Source organism: Lampetra fluviatilis, chromosome 19 (assembly GCF_964198595.1).
Source record: "Lampetra fluviatilis chromosome 19, kcLamFluv1.1, whole genome shotgun sequence".
Classification (NCBI taxonomy): domain Eukaryota; kingdom Metazoa; phylum Chordata; class Hyperoartia; order Petromyzontiformes; family Petromyzontidae; genus Lampetra; species Lampetra fluviatilis.
Genome location: NC_136293.1, coordinates 12,875,414 through 12,897,080, shown reverse-complemented (window position 1 = coordinate 12,897,080; position 21,667 = coordinate 12,875,414). Strand labels below are relative to the sequence as shown.

The window sequence follows — 21,667 nt, the reverse complement described above, 5'->3', positions numbered from 1 at the left end:
CCATGGGCACGCAAAATACTTAACATTCCATCGTCAGACGTCTTCGCCATAAGCAGCAGAGTTATTTTAAACAACCTTATTATTGCTAAACATTTTTTCCTCGAAGCAACGGTCAATTTACTTGACAATCAGCAGAAACTAATTACCGGTTCACAGGAGGAAGAAATTGCTTACGTACATATTTTTCAAAGGTTTGTAGAACATTAAAGTGCTTTCATTTACCCAGAAAAGCTTCAGCGAGTCTAAAGACTGTGGGGGTTTTTATTAGGAGTGTCCCACATTGGGATGTTTGGTCAATTCCGTGACTGTTTGGCACATGGAAGGAAACGGGGGGAGTGCCCAAAGAAACCTCCCGTGCATATCAAGGGGTCCAACTTGTAGCTCTGCAAAAACCGATTCATTATTCCACTCCCATCTCATAGCCACTACTCAGGCTGAGCCTATAGCATCTGGTATTTCAAGACATGCTGCTAAACACTGCATAGCGTTCAAGATCCGACAAGTTGCATTCAGGATGATGCAGCGATGGGGCCGAGGTGTACGCTTCTACTCCTGCAGTAATGAACGAATATTGGCACGTGTGGTCTCAACGGAAAAATCTAAGGTAATCTAATTTATAACCTAATTTACATTTATAGAACGCCTTCACAGAATGTTACAAGACAATGTAATGTGTTGGTTGATCTTAGGCTGTAGAGAAATAATATTTGTAAAAATTTATTTTATTGTTCCAACCAAAAAAAAAAGTCCATTGTGCCTCCTGTCGTCATGATTTCTATTCAGCGAGCAGATTGACATCTCATCTGTTGAACTGGTTGGTTTTGTGGACTGCTGACTTTTCTTGTCTAAGGACGGGGCTTCTTGCCCGTGCTTTAATAATGATTAAACTCGAGTGCAGTTAATTCTCAAGCGAGCAGCACCAGCGAGACCCCAGCAATGCTGCCGCCGCCTCCCACAGATCAGCGTCTGGGAATTCGACTGCCACAGACCAAACACAAACAGCGGGACCCCCCCCCCTCTCAGCCGACACTGCAGAGAAGTGGGTGCCTCCACCCGCTCACCCCCCCCCCTCCTGCCTCCCAACCTCCAGGGGCCACAGGGTGTCAGGTCATAGGTGACGCACCAGATAGGAGGGCCACATTCCAAAGCAGATTAGCTTCTATGGCAGGTATTCTGTTGGAAATGATGACAAAAAAGAAGAATTTTGGCAGTGTTTGTTTGGCGAATTAATCGAAAAGGTGCCGAACTGGTATTTTGGAAGTTCAGATGAAGGCCTGAGAAGTGAAGTGAGGCCGGGTTTTCCGGTGCTTCGTGTCAACCGTGTGGTACTCTTTCATGGACGAAAATTTATTTCACTAAATGATGTATGTAATAATAACATACAGCCCCTTTATAAATCCATTGCTGGGTGAAGGGGTCACCCCACCGTACCAATCACAGGCACTGCCCTGTACCGAATCAGGCAACACTCCCCACCGATGCTAGCCACGGTCGGAAATCGAACTTGGATTACCGGGCTTACAGCCAAGTGTACAAAACACGGCGCCACTGCTCCATCGCAAAAACAGGTGTGATTTAATCGTCCTCTTCGTCAATAACCTATCTCCACGCCTTCCTCTCCTCACATCTTCTCTCTCTCTCCATCATGGCCCAGTCCTGTCCTCTTTTCTCACCAATCCATGACATCATCTTTCCACCTCTTCCCTTGGCCCTCACCTTTGGTCCGCGACATTCTTTGCCCAACTTGACGACCAAATCTGAACAATGGGTTTCACGTTCGCTTTTCCTCTTATTCTGTCCTTGCGAGAAGTTCCCCTACTCCCTTCAAGTTTTTGTGTTTAGTTTGTTGTCCTTCCCCCCCGCACCTCCGATTCGCGTGGAAGGATACGCACGGTGCGAAAGAAGTTCGACATACAAACATCCAAGTTGCTGATGCGCTGGTCCACTTTTCATGTTGCGTCTCATTTTTCTAGCATGATTCTCGGAAAACTGCACTTGAGTTTCCCGTGCTCGGCCCTCCTTTATAGAGTCAACGTTTCCGCAGCACATGTTAGCATGGGCACAGAGTATGTTTTGTTATGTAATGATAATAAATGTAATTTATTTATACAGCAAAGCCCCTAGGGGAGGATTCAATACATTTTTTTAGGATGGTCCCCCATATTGGGATGTTTGGCAAATTCCATTCAAGGAATGTTTTGCATGTGGGAAGAAACTACAGTCGAATCTTGAGAAAATTCACACGCACACACGAGGGGCTAACACTCAACAGGTCCACACGGATGGGTTCACAAACCCATTCTCTGTACTGCCACCTCCGGGGCCGCCGTGCAGCCCAGCACCTCCGATTAGCACGGTTGGCTACGTAACGGTTGCCAAAGAAGTTCAACACACATACGCACGTGTCTGGGAGTTTCGCAAAACAGTGTTTCATGAACCCATGCCATCCGAGCGCTGGATTAGGCTGCCGAGTGGTAGCGTGTTTGCTGCTTGTTGCAGAGATTTGCGGTTAAAATCCATCAGCCACCCTGGTGAATGTGTTAACGATAAAAATTCGTGCCGTCCGTGTCACAGTGAACATTAAAGATCTCACGATGTTATTTCACAAAGAGCCACGTGAGCTTGCGTCATGGTGCAATTTGATCAATTACTCACAAATACATTTTAATGGGAAGCATTATAGCAACATCTCCCCATCGAGCAGACCAAGCCTGCTCGCTAGCCAATGCTGCAGTCAGACTGAGCCTCACGGAGCCAGCGCATGGAAGGCCTGGTATAATATTTAGCGACGAGGATGATGATAATGTCGAAGCCAGCTGACGATTGTGAACGCTGCGACAGCTGTTGTCGCGAATTTGCGGTGTCGTGGTGGAGCGACGGGGGTGGTGTTCGGCGGAGGCGGTGGGGGGGGGAGAAGAGAGGGGACGGAGGAGGGGGGCGTGGGGTCGTGGGGTCGGTACCAGAGCCTGCTCCGGAGGGCCCACGGTGTGGACGTCGACTCTCAGCGTCTTGGCGCGCAGCGCGCCCGCGGTCGGAACGCTCTCGCGGCAGCTCCAGCCGAGGCAGCAGAGGCCCGGCACGCAGGGCACCGCGGGGCTCGTGTGCACGCCGCACCCGCCGGCCCCGCACGGCAGCAGCACCGCACGCACCGCCCTGCGCGCACGCGGAGAGGGGCCGGGGACGGACGTGGCGGTGTGATGGTAGTACGGAGGGCACGCGGGCGGCTTGGTCCGGGGAAAGGCACATCGGTGAAAAAGAGTTTTATAGCTCATTGGATTCCTCCAGTCTAAATAGACATTCGGATTCAGGGCAGACCGCGCACGTGTCACGATCCACATTACTCAAGTTACCCGCAAATCACTAAATTGGGTAAAAATCGACACCGTACACAGGGAAGGAACCAGAAAGAGAGGGAAGACCCAACAGAAAATGGCTTGACGACGACATGAGATATTGGTGCCAGAAAGATGTGGTCACTACGTGAGCATATTGGCACAGCAGACAGAGGAATGTGGAAACAATTGACGAAATGGGCAGTCGACACCTACGGGCTGTTTGCCCATGGACCGTAATGATGATGATGGCAAAACATTGCCCGCTACGATGCCCGTTTGTGAAACAGAGCACCTTTCTTGATAGCCTTGTGCTATAAGAATGGCGCATGTACCAAATGTACGTACGATTGTTACGATTGATGCCCGCTGGTCCAGCAGAGATGCTGAGGGTGCGTTTGGGTTCGGGATAGGGTTAGAAGTCTAGTTTGAGATATGGCTTTAGTTGGTGTAAATTTAAGGGCAGGAATAATGGTTATGGTTAGGGTTCTGGGTGTGTTTGAAGTTAAGGTGACAAATTGAGTTATGGTTCGAGTTTAGGAATAGATTATAATGGTAAGAGTTTGTGTTCGAATCAGCGTTCATCAATAACGGTTGGTTTAGTTGTTGTCCTTCCCCCACACCTCCGAAAAGCACGGTTGGCTATGTACGGTGCGAAAGAAGTTCAATAAACGTATATACATAGATGGTTTAGACTTAGGGTTGGAGTAAGTCTTAGGACTTTGAGACAGGTTCAGTTTAATGTTCAGGAGTGGGTTAGGTTTAAATCTTGTACGAGAGCAAATCTATAAATGAGTTAGGATTAGGGTTGCATCAGAGTTTAACATTTTCCATTTATATAATAAGAGCCATGACAGAGTTGGGACATCAAAGCGAAATGTGCACGTAAAAATGTTCCAATAATTGGCATTTCAATAAATCCACTTGCCACTGTAATCCAAAGATTTCAATACCCCAACAGAGCACACATGTTTAAGCTTTGCACCGGCTGCACATGGGCAGTGCACGTTGTTCAGATTATTCTGAACTGGAGCAATTTGCTTCTCTCGAAGGCGTTAAAAATGCCATTAGGGGCATTTTAACAGAACGCATGTGTTACACCTAACGAGCCGCCCCACGCAGAAAAAGGGCACCTAAGGCTGCTTAAAACCATTCCCACTTTGGCACAAAAGCACCGAGTGGGATGCACAAGAAAGGGCCCAAGTGGGAGAATGGAATGCCTTAATCCTGAACACGCGCTCGACACAAAAAATATAAAATGTGTACGGGCTTCACCTCAAGCCCCGCGCGCTCATTAGAGGCACGCACATTCACTGCGCCGTGATTGTGCGTGCCCGAGAATGATGGGCGTGCACTTCTTGTCCCATGTGCAAAGCAGAAAAATCTTGCGTCGCCTATAAATGACATCGGGATGTGTCTGACTGTGTTCCATGAACTTCTTTAATTGCGAGAGCCCTGCGACGAGGTGCAATGGCCCCATTTTCGATCAGCTAGTAATTGACAAGCCTGTAATTGCCCGAGGCATTTAAGTAGGATAAACAAAAGCTTAATGACAAATCAATATTGTACCACAGTCCAAAACCCAATTAAACGCCCTCATTCTGGGCCAAGGAGTTAGAGAGCCCGACTCGCAATTGGAAGGTCATGAATTAATATTCTCCGAGACCGTTGGAATAGGTATCACATTTTGGGAAGTCCACAGTGGAGAGGCTGGCCACAATCAAAAACACGTGCAATTTACACCAACGATATCAAGTCAAAGGCGAACACCGTCCCACATTGCTCGTCTGACCAGGGAGACGCCGACTTTGAAAAAACGCGTTTCTCTTATTTAGTTTATTACAGTGGCTGAGACACAGATCCCAATGCCCAGAATGCCAGACGGACAGCAATAAACATCAGAAAGGAGTGTATAATAATAGACAAGCGTTAATATGCTTCTTAAAATAAGCAAGGTTATATCAACTTGGGAATAGAGCTGATGGGAGGATATTCCAAAGTCACGCGAGCTGGCAATGCTCGCGTCACGTGAATAATACCTGGGGACTATGCGGGAACGCAACACTGATGGGCGTTAGTATAGGGGAGAACTTAAATGTGTGAACGATAACAAAATCCTTACACTTTGTTCCCATCGGGGATGCAAAGGGCCTGCAGATTCTTGAGCTGAAGGACGTGAACCATGAACACACCTTCCTCCGCGTCATACCTGGCAGGGGAGACGCGGGCACAGACACGCGAAACAAGGCAACGAGAATTGGTCTCCGAGCGGAGCTCCGCTCCAACGAGGAGGCACGCGGAACTCCACCGATCGCAGACCCATTTGCAGCATCATTCCAGACTGTGGTTTCGTGGCACAGGTAACAAGAAGCAAGTAGCTAGACACAGTGATTTTTAGATGGTTTTGTGGCTTCACTCATCGACACATTTATTTTATGCATCATGCCATAAACTAATACAAACTGAAACCACAAAGCAGTGTCGTTCAGCTCAAGATCTCAGCCAACAAGCGGTGCGTATGAAAAGGAAGCCACACAAAGAAAACACACAAACATCTCTTATTTTGTATGCGTGTCCTGTTTGTGTTAAGCTTAGTTAAGAAGAAAAAAAATCCGTGAAGTTATGATCATGTTTGTCATTATGGCACTCTCGTTACCTCGTGCCCAAATGTATAAATTCAACAACAACGTGGTTACGATCAAACTCGCGTCAGAACCGTCGGGGGAGCAATGTACATCTCTACAACGTGGGAGCTCAACGTTTTTTGGGTTATCAATCGGATCTCTAAAGTCACGGCGGGTCGCCCACGTAATGCGGAGTATGTTGCTCGTGCAAAGACGTCCCCGTACTCAGTCAGGTACATGTATGTTCACAGACAGCCCTTGGGCAGTCCGTGGCCGGATGAAAGCTTTCCCATGCCGTGCGAGCGAGCGGTGGGGATATCTGACCGCACATTTACTTAGACGCCGCTCACCGGCGGTTGGTGTGCGATGTCTCAGCGGGCTGACAGGGTTACCGACCGCCGCAACGATTCATTTCGGCCCGCCGGCCCCGCGGGAGGGCCATCGCTCACCGTTGCGGTCGAGGCGGGAGAGGTCCACCTCGGGACAAAAGCCAACACCGCAGCGCGGGTAGAGGTGGCGCTAACCTCACCCGCCACGTGGGTGGGAATACATCTTCCGGGTGCCGCTTGCATTGGGACAAATTGACCTCTTGCACACGACGGGCCCCGTGTATTGGCACGTAACGTCGCCGCGCAGATGAACGAGAGCGCGCGGTCGCGAACCTCATGTCGAGCTGGATCTGGGCCGCGGCAACTCCGCACGTCGCTTTATCTTCGTCGTAAAACGCCTCCTCCGACTCGTCGGGCCTGCCAAAAAGGCACGGGTTCGATCAATATGCCACTCGCTCCACGCAAGTCGAATTAAACACGCGGAAAGAGAAGACCCGAATTAAAAAGCACCGAAATACACCGTGACATTTGTTTTAAATGTAAACCTGGTACTGTAACAAGAATGTGATGGAGGAATGCGAAGGTTTTCCTTGGGTGCAGACAGGGCGTGTCAAACGTCGGCAAAACACATTGACGAGAATCAATATGTCCGCAAAGGGTAAATCTTTCACATGCGCATTCCGGAAATATGATAGATTCTGGAAGGAGGACGGGCTGAGTGCTTCTCATAAATGTGGTGCTCCATTCATGCGAAGCACTCAGGCGATCATCCCTCCGGGCCCGGATAAATGAACGTATTTCGTTGCTACAAAGACAAAGATTCCTCCCGAAGGCCTTAACAGACTGTTGGGGAAAGTGCTGTTAGCGAGCACCTATGAAGGCCGGAAAGGCACACTAGGAGGTAGGTGGCCAACACTACGCCTGGTCGCCTCTGTCTCCCTAGTTGCTATGTTTACACATTGCACCAGGTACTCATTTGAGACCAAGTCGACCTAGGAGAGGCCTAGGACCGGTTCAAGTAATCGTCACTGTTGCTAGAGACACACAAACACGTTGTTTCTTGTAGACACGCCCCTGCCCACGTGACACGGCCATGTGTCTGCACCCAAGAGACGTCTCGTGCCGGGCACCAAAGCGAGGCCGTCGTGACTGCGGCACCTTTTAGCCGGCGCCTCAAACACGCCGCTGTCGGCGGCCACGGACTCGTCCGAGACGGCAGCAGAGACCCCGCGAGCTTTCCTCCCGGCCAGCGCTTCCTCGTGGTCCTCCGCCATGTTCATGCCTGCGGGAGCGCGGAATGACGTCACACGAGTCCCGTGGGAACGCGAAAATGCAGTGTGTTGAAAGGAAGATGCAAACCCACAAAACAAACAGATTGCACACTGGAGATACGAACCCCTCGGCTATCGGTCCCGAGACGTGCAACCCGAGTTGAAAGCTTGGTGAACGAGAGAACGAGGCTTTAACATTACATTCCAGCGCGTCATTAATTACAGCGGCAGAGTGACGCCACCTTCTTCTTGCTGGAGTTTCCCCCTCTCACCGGTGGTGTACCTTCTATCCTCGTGACGCCACTCACGGACGCGTTAATGCGACAATGCAGTTAGAGCACTAGAAACGCATTATGGTGTCGCAGTTGTCCGTAACTTTAAAGCCTTTTTGTTTTCTCATTCGCGAAGCTGCACACTTGTGTAAGACAGAGGGGAACAGGCAGTCTCATCTATAAGAGGTGGAATGAAGGACCCCTGATGGCGAGCAAAAGATTCCAATAAGAATGCACACTGCCTTCTCATTTGATTTCAGAATCGATCGCTAAGCTCGGACGCTGTGAACAAAACTTTTCCAGAGTAAACGTTACTTGCAATGTCTGAAAATGAAGATCACGCTCAATTCAAATGCAGTACGCGGTTTTAATTTGCATTTAATAAAGTCACCTTTGTTTTAAAGACGCTTAGTTTGTTGTTTTTCTTCGCACCTCCGATTCGCACGGTTGGTTACGTATGGTGCGAAAGAAGTTCAACATACATACATATCCTAATGAATTAATTGAAAATATCAACCACATGGCTTGTGTGCCAGTGTGTGTTGCATTGGACAGCGGGTAGAAGGATTAAAGAGGTAATAAACGAGATGTATCTAATTACTCATTTAATTTCAACGTAGCTCAAAGAAACATTTTGAAAACGAACAGTGCCCAAGAGAAGCACCGGCGATAGCAGGGCTACAAGCAGCAGGCCCCATGCGGGAACAACTACGCCTGGATGCTCGGCTCAATCGCCGAGCCGCAACTCTGCGAGCGAGGCTGCATTGATACCAAGAGTGGGATTCTCAGATGTCATCAATTACGGCGCTTCAGTGCCAATCTTCATGTCACTGATATCCGACCGCAATCGCAAGAAGGACTTTCTTTATTACTGTCGGCAAGTGCACTCGAGTGGTTTAGATGACTTTATATTCATCGCACGCATTTATGTTTATACACTTTACGTACCGACATTTTATAGCCCTTTGTCAATCCACTGTTGGATGAAGGCCTACCCACAGTGTCTGCCATGGGGGTTGTGTGAACATTATTTGCTATGCTGGCTAGAGTGGGCTGGTTGAAGGAAGGGATCCAGGAATTGGTTTAGACATCACTCACCATTCCTTTAGCCATGCCCAGAAGATCAACTCTGCTCCTCACATGAACATTTACGCAAAAAAATAGTGTGTAGATGAGTAGGGATGTAATACTGAATCTATTCACCAATAAAAATCGATTCATATGCTCACAATATACATGTGAAATCGTGTGTAAGAATCGATTGAGTTTTGTTATGTTTTTATGAATCATTGTGTAATGTTACATTTAGGCTCATGGAGCAAAAACTAAAAATGAAACAACATGAATGTCAGTAAAATAAGGAAGCTATACTTGAATAAAATGTCGATAAAAAATGTTTCATAATTATTCAAAATTTCTAGCACCAGTTTGAGTCTACCTCCAGAGTGGGAATGAGCCAGCCCATGTTTTCCATGGCCAACAGGGCTAAGATTACGTACGAATTCCATAAATGCCCACGCTAAATTAAAAGGGGCCTTGGTTCAGAAAGGTCCATCAGCTGCTTCTCGGAGCAGAGTAAAAAGATCCGACTATTTGGGGCGGCGCAGACGCTCACTCGGAGCATATTTCAGCCCTGCAAGTCATCGCCGGTATGAGTCAATAGATACGTTACGGATTTTCCTAAATAAACCTCATAAACATCAATACAACAAAAGTGACATTGGTGCGTAATAGAATCCTCTCCCAGCCCACATCAGCATTGGAATGGGCCTCAATGTGACACCCTGCATATGTTATTAATGCACTGAGAAAATGGCTTGTAAAAAAAAATATCCACTTCAGCTTCACACTTTTCTCAAAATAATAAATATCCCAAGCCACACGTGCAGTGCAACAGCACATGGGCAGATCTTGCACACAATTACCGACGTCTGTGGAGGGGCAGGAATTAATAATATTATCACTATTTTACCAAGAAAACGTTTAAAAATAGCACAAGTTATTTCCGCACCCAGCAGGGCTAAACTTACGTGCAAAAATTCCATAAACGCCGAGGATAAATTATAGGGGACCTCGGCCCAGAGGCTCGTCAGCTGCTCAGAGAAGAGTAAAAAGAGTCGACTATTCGGAGCACAGACGCACACTCTGAGCACATTTCAGCCACCGCATAAATAGCAGGGGGCCCACTCAATGACTCTGCCAAATGCATTGCCAAACAGGGAGGCGGCTTTAAAATTTGCCGCCGATTCAAATAGCCGAAATTACCAGACGCCACTTTGAAAGACACGTTATACTTAAGGGCTAATTTCTAACGTGGCATTTTTGTTACAAAATGCGCGATACATAGGGGCTCAGTTTCAAGCGCACTAATTTTTGAGCCGGGGTTTATTTTTCCATCTTCCGTTGGGGGCGGTGTCTCGGGGTGCAGCGGGCACTCAGCAGAGGAAAGCTCAAAGGGCCCACAAAGCCACAGTCAGGCACTATTTTAAGGAAGGCTCCCCCAACCCCCCCCCCCGGTGAAGGGCAACCAATACTAGGGCCAATGACAGCCTCCCTCTTCTTTCAACCAGTGAGTTCACCTCGGGGACAAATACTTTGTATTTAACAAAGGTATGGGGCGTGTGCAGATTACGGGCGCACACTACTATGCGGTGTGTATGCTCAGGGGCGTGCAAAGTGTGAGCGCCCACTGCCATGACTTGACGCATCCTACCACCTGACATCCTGTTTAGAATTCACGTGGCGTCTGAATGTCAGAGATGACCAAAACCTAAACATAGCAGCAACAAAAATGTGATGCGTGCAGCTTTAAGGTAGCTTTTGAGCCAATGGACTGTCACTCATTGCCACGATCACGTGACACACGCGCATTCTGTTCAGTACGGACGAGATGCATCACAGAGGTGCGAGCGAACGTTTGCCGCAGAAGTGAATGCAGTTATAATGGTAGCACACGACAGGAATTTCGTGTTTTGCAAGCAAGAATTGGCGGACCATTCAGATGTGCAACTGCCAAACCCACTGGGCCCACTGAGCAGTGACGTGGCCACTGGGCAGGATATGCCAGTGGTGCACCATGTGGGTTGGTAAATCTATTCGTGTGTAATTTTTAGTAACATGAGCTCATAAAGCAAAGATTTTCTAAAGGTCACTCCGATTTCCCCACACACACACACAAATGCTTCTTAATATTAAATTGGCCAAAAATCTGAATGCAGGACTCTCCTGAGAACAGGGCTTGAGACTCAGAAATACTTTTTATATAAATAATGACATTAGTCGTATTATTATTCTTCCTAAAAATACATTATAAAGATCTTCTTTCGTGGCCTGTCTGCTTTGGAAAACGTTGGATGCAAACAATGGCTGGCGCTGTTCTCCTGAACCGAATTTGCGCACGGCATTACCGCATCCCGTAAAGATGTCATCGTTTATGTTTTCAGTTACTCCTGCCTAATGCGACCTTATTTGTGCAAACTACAAAACAGCCGCCGGGCGAGCGTCGCTTAATACAATCATTCAATTACACCCAACGTCCGGACAAAAAGCGCCCCCCCCGGTTAATGCGGAGCAGCCGGGTGTGCGTGAGCACGGCAAAACTATTCATCTGCGAGCTACAAACCTGGGCAAAAGGGGGATTTGGTGGATTGCACCGGGATGGGAGCAGCCGAGCAAAAAACCCTTTCTCCTTGGCGGAGGAACGTGTACCGATTAGCACGGTTGTATACGTACGGTGCGAAAGAAGATCAACTTACATACAGGATGCGCAAGAATGGTTACAATGCTTGGCTTTACGAAGGAATTTATTTCGGCCTTGTCCGTCTGGGTCAGCGACACCAGAAATATTTCCGGCACATTGCTAACCACCACATCCAGGATACCCTTTAACTTCAGTCTTGGCTACCCAGTCACCTGCCACCTCTCGGTCTATCGGCGACCTGGAGAATATTCGGTGAGAACGTAAGCCATGTAACACTGTGCCGAGAGCGACAAGGCATTGGAGAATCGCACCGAAGGCAAAGAAACACAAGTAGTGGTGTTATCGTAGGCACGGCTCGTGCCATAAAAGCCATCATCGGTCGGGAACGCTCAACGACCCCAGCTGTTGAGACATTTGTCAATGGTTTCATCGCCGCCCACCGTGGTAACAATCAAGGACAGCAGATAAAGCGGCCCATTCCAGAGTTCTCCTTTTAATGAATTATAAATCGCTCCGCGCTGGCTTTAATTATGCGTACAACTCTTTTTTTGTTACTTGCCGATGGGGAATTCCATAAGCGAGTCTTTCATCAGCTGTGTTTTAAATCAGAAATGTTTTTAATCTTGCGATAAGTATAATGGTAATTACGGTATATTACTAAATAAAAATTCTGGATCAGTGGCACAGTGGATGGCACACTTGACCATGAACTCGGTGACCTGAGTGTGATTCCTGATCGTGGCTAACACTGAGTGGTGAATGACTTCGGAACTGCTCCTGGGTCCCAGCTTCACCAACCCGCATTGACCGGTGTGGTGAAGTATGGTCTAATTATCCTCATGACATGACCACGCGGATTGACCAAGGACTGTAAATAATATTTTTAGCTTTTTAACCGAGTCGATCAAATGAGTCGTCAAAAAGGGCAGGTTGTTATCAGTCTAATTGAGTGCAAACAAATCTAAAGATAGATCGTAGTTTAGGCGATATTTTAAAAAGTCAAGTCAATGTTGAGTTGTGCAAGCGAGGGCCAACTGAGAAATACGTTCAATAATGTGAGTGAAGAAACATTCGATACTCAGTATAAACAAACAAAAACGAGTGAGGACAAATTGATGGGGCCCGCAATGTTCGCCCGATTTTGTACCAGGAGGAGGAAGAAGACATTCAATGGGTGCGTCAAACCAAGAAACTCCGATGACACAGCTCGGAAAGCCGCCCCCTAAACCAAACACCCCTCGCGCGTCCACCCACCCACCAAGACTGTGGAATCCCTGCGGTGTGGCAGGCACCGAAAATGCGACGACTGCTCGTGGACATCAAAGGTTAATGCAGGAAAAGCTGCACACCAGTCAGTATGAAATCATGTTCCTGAATTAGCAGACCGTGGACTGTTCGAGGTGGCACTCTCCTCCTCCTCCCACGTGCTAAATGCGATTTAACCTCATTTTTCCGCAACGGGACATTCCACCAGTCCAAGTTGACTCATGCACATAGTTTAAAGGTTCTTAACAAAGAATGTCGTTACAGGCAGTGCTCCTTGCCTTCATAAGTACTTGGTGTGCAGCTTCCAGTCCCAGTCTCATATGATAATCATTACGCGGGCATGTGGGATGCTTCCGATTGTTCTCCATTATTCTCGATGTATCGATTCAAATATAATAACACATTTCCTTGAAAGCAGTGCTTTACAGTTGGGATGAAGCAAAAGGACCCTGGAGAAAATCCTTGAGGGGATAATGTTTAAAACTGAACAGATCTGTTCATGCACCCAGTTGTCGTACTGTCATCTGCAAGCCACCTCGCGGCCCAGTGGGTTAGGCAGTTTCACACATTTGCATATCCCACCAACCTTTGCCACTACGCCCGCAGCTATTTAACGAGAGAGCGGCTCCACTGCATGTTTTAAACACCACCGAATGTCACTGCCTACCATAAAATAACATGCATCACAAAACCCAAGTGTGTATGGGAACGTTGTATTAGTCACACACTGAATGGGAGAGAATGAGACGGTGTGGCCCGCAGGGTCAGATGTATGTTTTCACGGCTGAAGCCGACCGACCGCTTTGTGGCTTGCGCGAGCCCCCCATCGCCGCTTTGATCACAACGCAGTCCATGACTTGAGACAATATCGAACCGGGCCACCGGAAAAACCCTATACCTGCTAACGAGTGAATGTAAACAATCCCACGGTACCCGAACAAGCCGGGACCCCGTGCGTGCCAGCATCGCACCCTATTTGTCCACAAAGTCACCCGTGATTACTTAGCGCAGAGAGAGAGGAGAGAGAGAGAGCGCTGCGGGGTTTGCCTTGCCAATGAGCTGTATACAGATCAAGGCAGCCACACTGCTCAAAGAAAGAAAGAAAGACATAAAAAATGCCTGGGTGTCGAGCCAGCACCTCTGGGGCGCCGAGTTCAAGCCCGAGGGGGCGGTCGCACAAAAAAAGCAGCATTCCTCACTGCATGAGAAGGGTTCTCACGCGGAGAGGAAAGCTTTTTATTTTGGGGGGGGGGGGGGGGGGCGGAGAGTGGGAGGGGGGGGGTCACAACCCACCATGAATGCATTTGAAAAACGTGCAACAACATGGGGCGGCCTCACCGAAACTCTGCGAGTTCCCTCAGCAGCATCAGCGGCTGCAGACTCGCAGCTGCAAGTGCCACCACGGTCCCGGCAGAAACGGGGGAATTATACTCTCCGTGTCGGGGCCGAGGCTCGTTGAGTAGTCACCAGGCGCAGCCCGATAATGGATTGTTCTTTTCCTGTAGCGTCGGTTTAAAATGTTTCCCTAATCCCATCATGGGATCTAATTGTGAAAATAGCTCTGCTGGGTGCTTATCTTGCGCCGTTTCACACTCACGCTGAAAATAACAACGTGCTCATGCATTCATTATCCCTAAGCCAGTAATTACATTTTGGCAGCCCGGCAGTACCCCATGCACTCATCTTTTAACGCACAAAGAGTTTGCCGATGGCGTAAAGAACACGAAACGTTCCGAGTTAAGCCAGGTCCTTCCGTTGGTGTGAGGAGCAATGGGTAGTGAACCGCTCTGGAGTGTTTAAAACAATTTTCATCATATAATCATGCCCTATATCCACACTTAAACGAAGGGTGGCAAAAAACGAAGATAAGTAAACCTCACGAGCTGTGCAAGACATTAAAGCTGCTTATTTATGACAGGTTGCGGATCTGAACTTGGCCAAAGTGGAAAGGTCTCCTCTGAAGTTTGGACACCGCCTCAGCTGTAGCAATAAGAAGAACAAAACCGCAGGAAGAAAAGTGTGCGAAGACAGCCGGCCACACTCGCACGACCTGCTGCGATCGATCGAGCTCGCGAGCGGAAGGCAGAGGAGACGGCTTCCACGGTATTAATTGGACACCGGCGATGTGCAGAGGCACGCGCGGCACCACTCCCACGGGTGCGGGAAAACAGGCCACGTCGCATTCCTCTCTGAAAAGGGAGCCACGCAGAGGGCATTCCGCACGGTGGCCGCGTGCAGCCCCCGCCGGCCTCCGCTCCCTCGCGGGAGATCGGTGCCTTCCGCTCACTACACCCACCTCTCCCGAACAGCTCCTCCCCACCAACCCCACGAGCCGCTTGACGCAGCGTGGGGCTCCGGCTCTGGTTCGTTTGGACCCCTCCCCTCCCCCCAACCTCTCCACCCTCCATCCCCGCCTTGCGCGCCAAACGCCGGCCGCCACCGACGGCCCACAGCTGCCGTGCCCTCCTGTAAATCTGCCGAGCCGTGCATTCAGCCGCCGCATCAAAGAGGAGCGCAATTCCAAAATGAAAAAGTCTACGGTTTCAGTCCATTTTCTTCTTTTCCCCTCACTCACTCGCCCCCCCCACCCCCACCACCCCCCCCCCTCCACCACCACTTTTTTTGTCTCCTTTCAAGGACGCCGGCAAAAATTTCCAGCCTTTTTTGTTTTTGTGTCGTGGTTTTTGTTTAAACGCATGCTGGCCCGAGTGTGGGGTCTCCCCTGTTAATAATCCGATGAACCTTGAGCCCCCTGGGTGCCTTCGCTGAACGCCACGTCTAGGAGCCGACGTTATTGTCCCGTATCAGTGACAATAACTTATGCACTGCTAGTCCCCTGTAAATTCTTCTAATCATACTATAATTTGAAATTTCGGCTAAGTCAATGGATTTTGTACATTTTGGCAACATTAGTAATATTACACGAAAGATATACCTCTAAAATGTGTCTCTCTTTCCGAAAATCTATATGAAGATAAAAAAACAATTCCAGAGCGAGTAAATACGAGATAAAAGATGTAAACTCCTGCCAATGTTCACGCCTTGGTGTGCTCTGCCTTATTCTCGGTTTATTTTGACACTGTGCGAATGCCGCCCATGTGCCCTCAAATTATCTGCGTTTTCCACGGGCCATTTAGTTTAATTTAACCTCCATTAGGCAGATAGCACGCCCAAAGGCGCCGTGGGATTTTTTGCCGCCACGCATTGCAGCGTTGGGGGACAGACCGCTGGAAACGACATTAAAATAAAAACGAACCCCTGTGTTCGGATTATGAGACGCCAAGACGGACGAAGAGAGTCATGGGAGGGAGCCGAGCGGTGGAGAGCGGGGGGGGGGGGCCCAGGGGGGGGGGGACCCAGGGGGGGGGGGGGGAGGGGCCCACGGGAGAATAAAGCGGAACCAGGGGGGGAATTTTGTTCCCGCCAGTGCGGTGAGCAACACTGTGATCCTGATGTCGGCCTGGTGCACGAAAGGGCTTGTTTTGATCTTAAAGCTCAAATGACACGAAAGTGCATATATTGCACTCCGTCTCGTGGCTTGAAAAGCTATACAAGTACCCTTTTTATACCATATTTATAGTTCAATGCTCCCTTCAAAGGATGCATAACGCCTCCGTATATTTCCACGTATTTCGAACACTGTTATTTTTAACTAATTCCTATTCTTAGTGCGAGTAATGAAGTGTTCTCAGTGCATTCGCTGTGTGATGGCGAGACCAGCGTGGGATCAAGCAGCCTAAATTTGCAGCTTTCCTCTCGCACTTACGCAATACACTTTTTTCTTACGAGCCATCTGTGCCAGCGATTTTTTTTCAGAACACGCAATACAACTCAAAAGACTGCCATTTGGAGGATCACTTCCATAGTGGCAGACTTGTGAGCTAGGACACCTATTAAGAATGAAAAATGTAGCTATGAAAGCGAGCATTGCCAGAATTACACAGTTAGACATGGCGGCACAGTCACTGCAAGAGGCCCTCTGCCCTGACAGAAGTGACTTGAGTGCGATGAAAATTAAAAACGGGGTTTCCAGGTCAAGAATATTGCTCCCTCTAGGACCCGGTTACTGTGGCCAAGATGCTTGGAGTAACGTTTCATGATCATTTGCGGGCCGTTTCACAGGAGATGGGCCTCATGTGGCCACGGGTCGCGTAAAGTTAAAGGGTCGCGGGCCGTAGATTCTCGTGGGGGATCTCACCTGCAACGGCCTCGGAGATGGTGCTGAGCTGCGTCCCTGCATCGCCGGCGCACCGAGCGGCGTTGCCTGCGGAGGCGGTCGTGCCGGCGGGAGCCTTGCCGGGGTTGCCGAGCGGCGGCTCGCGGAAGGAGCCGGGCGCGCGAGCGACCGCGCGGTCGTCCCCGTCGCCCTCCTCCTCCTCCTCCTCCTCCTCGTCCTCCTCCGCGTACTCGGGGCCCAGCTCGACGGCGCGCGCCGCGGCCGAGAACGCGGAGCCGGAGTCGACGACGAGCGGCGACCCGGGGGGGGAGAGCGAGGAGAGCGAGGAGCGCGGGGACAGGGAGGAGCCCAGCGACTCGCGAGTCTCGCGGATCACCGAGCCCGCGCTGCGCACGGACACGCCAGCAGCGAGGGTGGTGGTGGTGGTGGACGGTCGCATAGATGGAAGGACAGACGGACAGGGGGGGGGGGGCATGGGCATCACAAAGCCAAAATATTCACACCCAGTTTCTGTTCTCACCGAATGGGCCCCACGGTTTAAGGGAAGCTCTCTGGCCAGTATTAGCAGACAACCCAGCAGCATTGGTTTAATAGGATATGTCATGGGACCTGATGTGGGCCAATCAGTTTCAAAGACAATGCATATATTGTCAGAGCATGTCTGTTCGCATGTTCACCACAAGAACGTGTGGTTAATGCAGACGTGATTCCTTGCAAAAGGTACTTATTTGGTTATTTGAACATCTTCACACCTGTTTCGTTGCCAGAAAGGGTAACACCTAATCTTATTTTGCATACCTAAAGAGGCTCCAAGTAAACAGTTTGCTTATATAAATGTAAAATTAAAAACAGTGTTAAATATTGTTCACATTTACAACATTCCTCTCTCATACCCCAATACTTTGGCTAATATGCCCATGGTGATGGATATCGTTTTTGGGCCGTTTCAAAGAGACAGGCCTCATACTGGGCACATGATACCAGGTCGCGAGCCGTACGCAGGGTGTGCGCCGCAAGTTCCCGACCCCCGCTTTAAACGAACGAAAGGCACTTGGTGCCCGAATGAAACACCCAACTGAAAATTCAGCAAGTGACGCCGATTGACGCCCCCTGCCCCCCCCCACCCGTCACCCACGATGCCCCCGTGGCAGCGCACGTACCCGCCGGAACCCATCTTCCGCGGCCGCTCCTCGTAGAGGAGCACGTCGACGCGGCGCCGCAGGTCCTGCCCCGAGGAGGAGGAGGGCGACGAGGAGAAGGAGGAGGAGGAGGCGGCGGCTGCCAGCGGGTGAGCGGGCTCGCTCTGCGGCAGCCCGTAGATGTCCGTGAAGCTCAGCGAGCTCAGGGACCCCTTGCTGGAGGCCGAGAGGGAGCCGCGGCTCGACGCCAGCGAGCCGCGGCTGCTGCCCGACGACACGGACAGCGTGCTCGCCGAGAGGCTGCGGGCCACACGCACGGGACGGGGGGGGACGAGGATGAGGAGGTGTGAGGTAGTGGAGGAGGAAGAGGGGGAGGAAGAAGATGATGATGAGGAGGCGCGAGGTAGTGGAGGAGGAGGAAGAGGGGGAGGATGATGATGAGGAGGCGTGAGGTAGTGGAGGAGGAAGATGATGATGAGGAGGTGTGAGGTAGTGGAGGAGGAGGAAGAGGGGGAGGAGGAAGAAGAGGAGAGGAGCAGTGCCGTTGATGATCGTGCGAATGAGAATTTCAGAATCGGATTCAAATAATCCCGCGATGGATTATTTGAACAAGAGACAATGAACAACTATGTGTGCTTTAACAACACTGCCTTGGCATTCTCTAGGTCATTTAATGTGTATGATGTGTATACATTTGGAGGTACAGATTCAGTTTAACACGTAGGCTTTCGCGACCAATATTATTCATAATAAATGTTTTTGGGTTTATAAAAATAACGCGATCGAACCCAAAAACTTTCTTATGAAGGTACAGATTCATCAACTAAAATATTTTTTTCCCCCGAAATCAGGATATGCGCATTGAACCGTGTCTGAGAATTGATTAGTAACAATTCATGGCAACGATTTGCCAATGTAACCTTTCTGCTCATGTCACAATACAGAACGAACATGACAACAAAAAACATTGGTTCTTGCATCAAATTGCGATGCCCAATCACAACAATTAATCAAATCTCGCATAAAGATAAACGTTACGCACGTAAGATGTGTGTACAGCATGGCTTCGATTGAAAAGTACGCCTTTGCATACTCGTATATGTTTATACGTACCGACGTATTCTATGTTACAATCATACGTGGGGGATGTGTCAGCGGAGGCGGCAGAGTGGACACTCTCGCACAGGCAAGGCGCCGATGAATTGCTTCACTAAAAAAAACCTCACTTCGTTTCGGGAATGAGAGCTCACTACAAGGGCCCCACCATGTTTTGATCACTCAAGGACATCTTTAGTGGGAAACACAAAAACTGCACCCGAAAAGCAGGGTGATGCCCCATTGACTATGCTATTTTAGTTATCAAGAGTCTCTCACTGAATCAATTCGACTTTAACATTTATCTTCCCGTCTGTAGCTCATTGCCATTCATGAGCACGTCGGCACAAATGCCGTACGCGTTTGTTAATATGCACTCATCGTACACGGGCACGAGTGATTCAAGCATTGCAAATAGTTACGTGTGCGACCTATTAATCAGCCTCCTCGCCACAAAGTTATTCAATGCCCACAACCAAAAACTGCGGTAAGAAAGCATTCGCTCTCTTGCCCAAGTACCATTCCGAAGTTATTGCAAAGCAAGCAAGCCATGAGCATGAGCGTTGACAAAGTGGTCCACGCACGCACGCACGCACGCATGCAAGCAAGCACACACATCAACACACACGCACTGCGGTTTTGAAGAAAGCTCTCCCAATGCAAGCATCTCGTCCCGCACGCCGCACATGTGCAGTCTCATTAGGTCCTCTCATTAGGATGGCCGAGTAAGTCCGGCTCCTTCCTTAAGCCTCCGGGCTCACGTCCCGGGGAATCCCGAGCATGCGGAGCGCGCGAGCAAGCATGGCGATGAACCACCAATGCAGGCCGGCATGCAAACGGGGGGTGGGGGGGAGCCAGGTGGGGGCGGCGGGGGGTGGTTAGGTGGCGGTCACACCTCTTGAGCTGCGTGTGCAGGTAGGAGGCGAGACGCGTGGTATCCTCCAGCTGCCGTAGGAGGTTGTTCCTCTTCTCCTGGAGTTGTAACCTGCGCGCAGCCGAGAGCACGAACATCGACTCAGCCAGCAAGCAGAGCGGGCTGGGCGGGGTGCCGTTTCCTACCGGCCCCTAACGTCTTGATGCTCAACAATCGCGGTTTATTTTAATATTCTGCCATGTCCACGTGGGCCGAGTGTAAGAAATAATCATCGTAAATTACAACGGCAACTAATGCTGTCAGAGGATGAATGCTAAAAGTGATTAATGTCAACGACACCAACGCCGCCGACAAAGAAAAATTACAAATAGTGCCCCCGTAAGGAAAAGTAATTACGCCGTGACATTAACGATGCAGTGATTCCTCAGCTCCAGAATTGATGGAATAACCGTGTTCATCCACGCGTGGCACCAAAATCACTGTGGTCGGCTTCACGCTACGCGGCATTTGTAAAAGTAGCAACAATAAAGGGGAGGGAGTGGTGGCGCAGTGAGCGGTTATAGCCCACTGCGCTACGACGCCAGATGCCTCAGTTGGATTCCTGGCCACGTCTAACATCAGAGGCGGGCGATATCCGAACCGGCCCCGAGTTCCAGCCCCTTCACTAAACCCGGACCGAGGAGTGTGGTGAAGTATGGCCACATAGCCCCCATGACTGACGGAGTGTGTGAGTGGGGAGTCCTTCACCTAGAGCAGTGGATTCAACAAAGTGCTCTTAGATCACTATTGTTATTCTTACGATTGCTATTACAACAAGAAGGCAAAGCAATCCCACAAAGGCTGCCTGCATGTATCTCCATAGTTTAATCCTCACAATCTCAGAATGCCTGCCTGGTCTAGTATTAGCCCAGAGGAACATTGATAAATCAACAATTAACTATATTGGGCTACACTAATGTTAGGCGACTTGAAATGTTTGTTTGGTTAATCTGTGACTCATTTCACCAATCTAAATAACCTTTAGTTTATCCATATCTCAGACGCACAAATGTGTTTTTAATGCCTCCTGGGAGGATGTTTAATGTTTGGAGGGGTTGCCATACTTTGGGGATGCATTCAGCATGGTCGCTTCCGAGCACCGTACGTTCGTAAAGATGAATAATGCTGAAAACGCGTCACTTTTTTTTGCGGGTTTGAAAATTCGACAATCGAAGTAACCTCCCCCCCTCCCCCCCGGTAACTACAACAGGCAGCATTCATTCCTCGCACTTAAAAGAAAAATGTTTGCTTGAATTATTATTTTTGCAAACACAGAGTCACTGTTATTTCAAGAGCCCGGTCAGCGCTTTTGTGCTTTTGGCTGCGTGAACTTTACAGCTGTGGCAACAACCACGGTCACCCCGGTGCAGAGACAACCACGCCACTCACGCAGGACAGCTGCTGCCATCACATTTGAAAGCAGCTGACTCGTGGGGGAGAGGAGCACCATGGTGGTGAGATGTTAACTACCTTGCCTGGTATACAGGATGTCGTGGGTACGATCCTGACCCAGACGCCCGTATATTTGGAAGTGTGTATGTTCTCTCTG

The 21,667-nt window shown here is 49.5% G+C and overlaps 1 protein-coding gene across 2 annotated transcripts in view; it reads right to left on the bottom strand.

Annotated features, from left to right (window-relative positions):
• Positions 1–21,667, bottom strand: part of LOC144937693 (protein WWC2-like) — a 106,194-nt gene that overhangs the window by 11,209 nt on the left and 73,318 nt on the right. For both annotated transcript variants that reach the window (XM_078865112.1, XM_078865113.1), the window contains 7 exons: positions 20,101–20,190; positions 18,132–18,410; positions 16,993–17,357; positions 7,444–7,567; positions 6,619–6,702; positions 5,455–5,541; positions 2,961–3,153 (listed from right to left, as the gene is read on the bottom strand). In XM_078865112.1, coding sequence (XP_078721238.1) covers positions 2,961–3,153; positions 5,455–5,541; positions 6,619–6,702; positions 7,444–7,567; positions 16,993–17,357; positions 18,132–18,410; positions 20,101–20,190 — 1,222 coding nt within the window. The remainder of the gene's footprint in view (positions 1–2,960; positions 3,154–5,454; positions 5,542–6,618; positions 6,703–7,443; positions 7,568–16,992; positions 17,358–18,131; positions 18,411–20,100; positions 20,191–21,667) is intronic.